Here is a 4,158-nt window from a genome sequence, read left to right as displayed (position 1 = left end):
GAATCTGCTTTTTCTTTGAATAATAAAAAAAACAAAATTACCTCCATATCTCTGCAGCTTTTAAAAAAAATCATCCATTTTTTCTTAATCAGATGAAACTAAGAGAGAATAAAGTCAAATAAAACATTTAAACTTCTGGTTCTGATCCGTTTGTTTGCTTTCTCTCAGGGTCTCCGCCGGCGGCTACGAGCCGGTGGTCATCGAGAGCCACTGAGTCGTGCAGCAGAGGAAAGGGGCGGGGCCACGCGTCCGCCTCGTTTTCCCATCTCACTGCTTTAACTGGAGCTTCAGCTGGTCTGACGCCACGAGAGGAAAAACAGAAAACGTGTCCGTTTGCACTTTATGTCCAGTTTGTCTCTCCGATCAGCTGATCAGAGAAAAGATGTTAGATTTCAGGAAACACTTCTGTCATTTTACACCAAAATCATCCGTTTGTCCCCAGAAATGATTTTAATCTGAGGCTTTAGGCTCCGCCTGCACAGGTTAAAGATAATTAACGCCGTTTAAAGTTACTAATTTACTCCTCGAATTAAAAAAAAATCTGTTTTGATGCTTTGAGTCAAGCAGACAACAGCTAAACTTTTAAATTCTTTTGATATTTAATGTTTTCTGTAATATGTTTCAAGCAACTAAAATCAGTTAAATCAGATTTGCTTGTTTCCTGATGTTTATTATTTTTCTCTCCTGCTAAAATAATGTGACCTGTTTTCATTTAAACACAAATATTTTCTGCTAAATCGAGCCTTTTCTTTTTATGTTGGTACTTAAACCAGTCTGCTTCAGCCTGAATGTGAATTTAGCTTTTTTTAGTATCAGTTTATTCTTTAAGATTTGACAGAAGACTGACTTTCTATAAGCACTTTCTACCTTCACATTAACCTTAATCATCTATTTGAAAAATGGGAGATCAGTTTAATAAAAGATCTGAATCAGAAGTAAACTGGTTTAAGCGTAGACGATAAATAAAAATACTGATTAAATGGGCAAAATTTGGAGAAATTTCACAAACATTTATTTTATTTATGTGCAAAAACTTTTTTCCTTGCAAATTAGAGACTTTCCAATATAAATAAGAGTTTTTTTTATATAAATATGACATTGATAGAATTAAGGAGAATTTTCTCCAGGTTTGCTCATTTTAATAATAATGACACTAATTTACCTTCATAGATTTAGCAGATTAAACATCATAAATAAAAACAAGGGAATAAAATAAAACTTTGGATGAGGAGGAGGCATCTGTAAGGGGATAAATGGATGATGATGGGTTAAATTTGTTTTTTTAACAGACCTGTTTAACATAAGCTTGATCCACTTTTGTTTATTTTTTGTGCCTTTTTGTTATTTTTTTTTTTATTCCCTCTTTGGTCAGCAGAGGCTTTGAAGAAGAAAGCCACAGTTTATTTTGTTTTTGTGTTGCTACATATCACCCAAACCCCATCTGTGTTTCTGAATGGTGACTAATAATCCAGCTGGTTTGGGTTTAATAATCATGACAGGAACCAGCTCCACCTTTTAAAACATTTTTGTTGTTTTTCCATCGAAGCCCAGATCTAAAACAGGATCAACTAACTTTCTGTGCAGTTTACACGTGTTTCGCACAATTAAAGCGTTTGAAGTGTGGACATTTAAACGTTAGCAGAAACTTTTTTTTGTTTTGTTCCCTGTAGATCAGGGAGGTTTACCAGAACCACTCAGTGCCTGTAAAGTTTCTCTTGAATGACCCTAAAGCACCATGAACCCTGTGGTGAGAGTGCTTGTGACGGTGAGGAGAGAAATGTGTTTTTTTTTTTTTTTTTTGCCTCGGCTGATCTGTGAAACGAACACAACCCTCAGTGCGTGCAGAAAAACTGAGCTGCATTTCTAATCAGTTCTTTCTGCTCTCCCTTCAGCCGACAACATGTGCAATCAGCTAAAGAAGCAGTACAAATAATTCAGTGTTTTTGTTTTTTTATTGAGTCCAGCTGCAGGAGGAGGGGATTTCAGGAGTGCTTGCATCTGTTAAAGCTTTCGTTGCCCCCTGGTGGAGCAACGATTCTTGTTTACAACGATCCAAACACTAACCAAACAGGAAAAATGAGCAATTTGTGTTGCTGAATGCAACAAAAAAACGGTAACATGACAGTGCTGGAAACCAGCTGGCTGGTTTTTATTGTTCTGGTTTGTTTTACAAACATATTTTCTACCTGAAGAAGGCAAAAATAGATTTAAATTTTATAAAAAGCATTAAAATCTAACATCTAATGTTCTCCAAAATTTTTCTTTTTTTTCATCAAAATCCTCAGTTACCATTTATTTTTGTTTTTCTCTTGTTTATTTTAACAGAAACCTCCTGCTTATGATGGTTTTCTGTTATTCTTATAAACATTTAGAGGTTTTAGTTAAAACAGAATCAATAATTTGAAAAGTCCACTCAGTGCTAACAAGGTTTATTTTCATTAAAATTTGGCAAAAGCTTTTCTTACAGATTTTAGCTCCCTTTAGTTTTAAAAGTGTTTTCTCCACATCTTTGTGCCTCATTTTGCAACTTATATCATTTGTATTTACACATTTCTGTAGCAGCTTTATGTTTAATCACTTTTTCCACACATGGGATGAACCACTGAAAGTTTATTCTGAATTTGGGTTTACATCGCCGTTTTCCTTTAAAAGCATGTATTTAAATATTTTAGTTTCTCTTTATTTTCGTCAGGAGGTTGTTATAAGCTACGCACACCACTTGCCTCTTTGAGTTCATTTTGTTCCTCTTTAGTGATTCTAAAAAAAAAGGATTCTATTCAAAATTTATAGAAAGCGGGGTTATACACAGTTGATTTTTTTTTGGTGCATTTGTGCAGAAATTGCTTATAAACAATAAAAAAGGCTAAACTAATATGTGTTGAGTTTTTATTGAAATAAAAAAGTTGATATTTCTGATAAACCAAAGTATTTTGCAGTCTGTGATTTCACACAGGATTTTAGTAGTCTTTATTGATCAAATTTATAGGTTTATACAAAAAAACTATTATATAAAAACAGTTTTTGTGGAAAAAATGCCTTGCGTGCTACATTATTCATTTAGACCTGAAAATGTACAGAAATTCAACAAGCTGGACAGAAGGTGGCGCTGTGGAAGTTTGAACATTTTTGTTTAAATTTATCAAAATTAAAAGTAGATTTTGTTTTAGTACCAACCTAAAGGCAACAAAGCTTCATGGATAACCAAACTGAATAAACCACATTTAGATTAGTTTTTTATTTTAATGTTAAATTAGAAATGTATGGCAGCCCATTTCTGCCACCCTGATAAAAAAAATAAAACTTGTATCTCATAATTATGACTTAGCTATCTCAGCTATCATAATTATGAGATACAAGTTTTATTTTTATTTTTATCAGGGTGGCGGAAATGGGCTTCCATAGAAATATGACAGTTATAACTTACAAAAAAAATCAAATCATTTCTTAGATGTCCTAAACTTCTCTGCTGTGAATAAAAACATGGTTTTCTTCTTAATATAGTTATGGTTCAAATTTACAACACCCAACTGCTATAACTAGCTGAATTTAAAGTTTAACTAAAAATAATTTCAGGTTTTATTTATGCGTTGGCATCATTTGCATTGTAGGCTAGTTGATGGCTGCTGCAAATATCCAACTTGTCAGTGAATTTGTTTGGAAAAAATGAGTTTTAATTGTAGGTAGTAAAACATTTAATCACTGTATTAATAATTATGTTATGGTTAAATTTGTATAATGGTTAATTTTTATGTTGTCAGTTTCGAAAACCAAATCGTATTAGGTTAATTTACAGTTTACTTTGTTAATAAACAATTTGGTGAATGTACCCAATCCTTTGGCAAATTTGACCTAATAAAGTAAAATAAATGAAGTCCTTTTTTAAAACTCGGTCAAGTTTTGTCCTAAACCTTTATGCACAGGTAGAAAAACTTACATTTATATGAACTGTTCCTGACACTATATGTATGCTCTTCAGCTAAAAAGGTTTTTAGGGATTTTCCAACCAAAAGATTTTCACACACTTTTGAACTACATATACTTTAAAGCAGGGGTGTCGCTAGGCTTCAAGGACAAGGGGGGCTTAGACCCCGGGAGACGCACAGAATTTTTGTATATTATATATTTGTACTGTGTGTGTGTGTGTATACTGTATATATA

General features: G+C 33.0%; 1 protein-coding gene across 1 annotated transcript in view; it reads left to right on the top strand.

Annotated features, from left to right (window-relative positions):
- eeig1a (estrogen-induced osteoclastogenesis regulator 1a) overlaps positions 1 to 2,872 on the top strand; it is a gene marked incomplete in the record, with an annotated part of 32,353 nt that extends 29,481 nt beyond the window's left edge. The window contains 1 exon segment of the mRNA XM_014014605.1: positions 169 to 2,872. Coding sequence (XP_013870059.1) covers positions 169 to 214 — 46 coding nt within the window.
- Positions 2,873 to 4,158: the final 1,286 nt, after the last annotated feature.

The sequence above is a fragment of the Austrofundulus limnaeus genome, unplaced genomic scaffold, assembly GCF_001266775.1.
Source record: "Austrofundulus limnaeus strain Quisiro unplaced genomic scaffold, Austrofundulus_limnaeus-1.0 Scaffold117, whole genome shotgun sequence".
In the NCBI taxonomy this organism is placed as follows: domain Eukaryota; kingdom Metazoa; phylum Chordata; class Actinopteri; order Cyprinodontiformes; family Rivulidae; genus Austrofundulus; species Austrofundulus limnaeus.
Note: the sequence above shows the minus strand (reverse complement) of the source record. Positions and strands in the feature narration are given on the sequence as shown.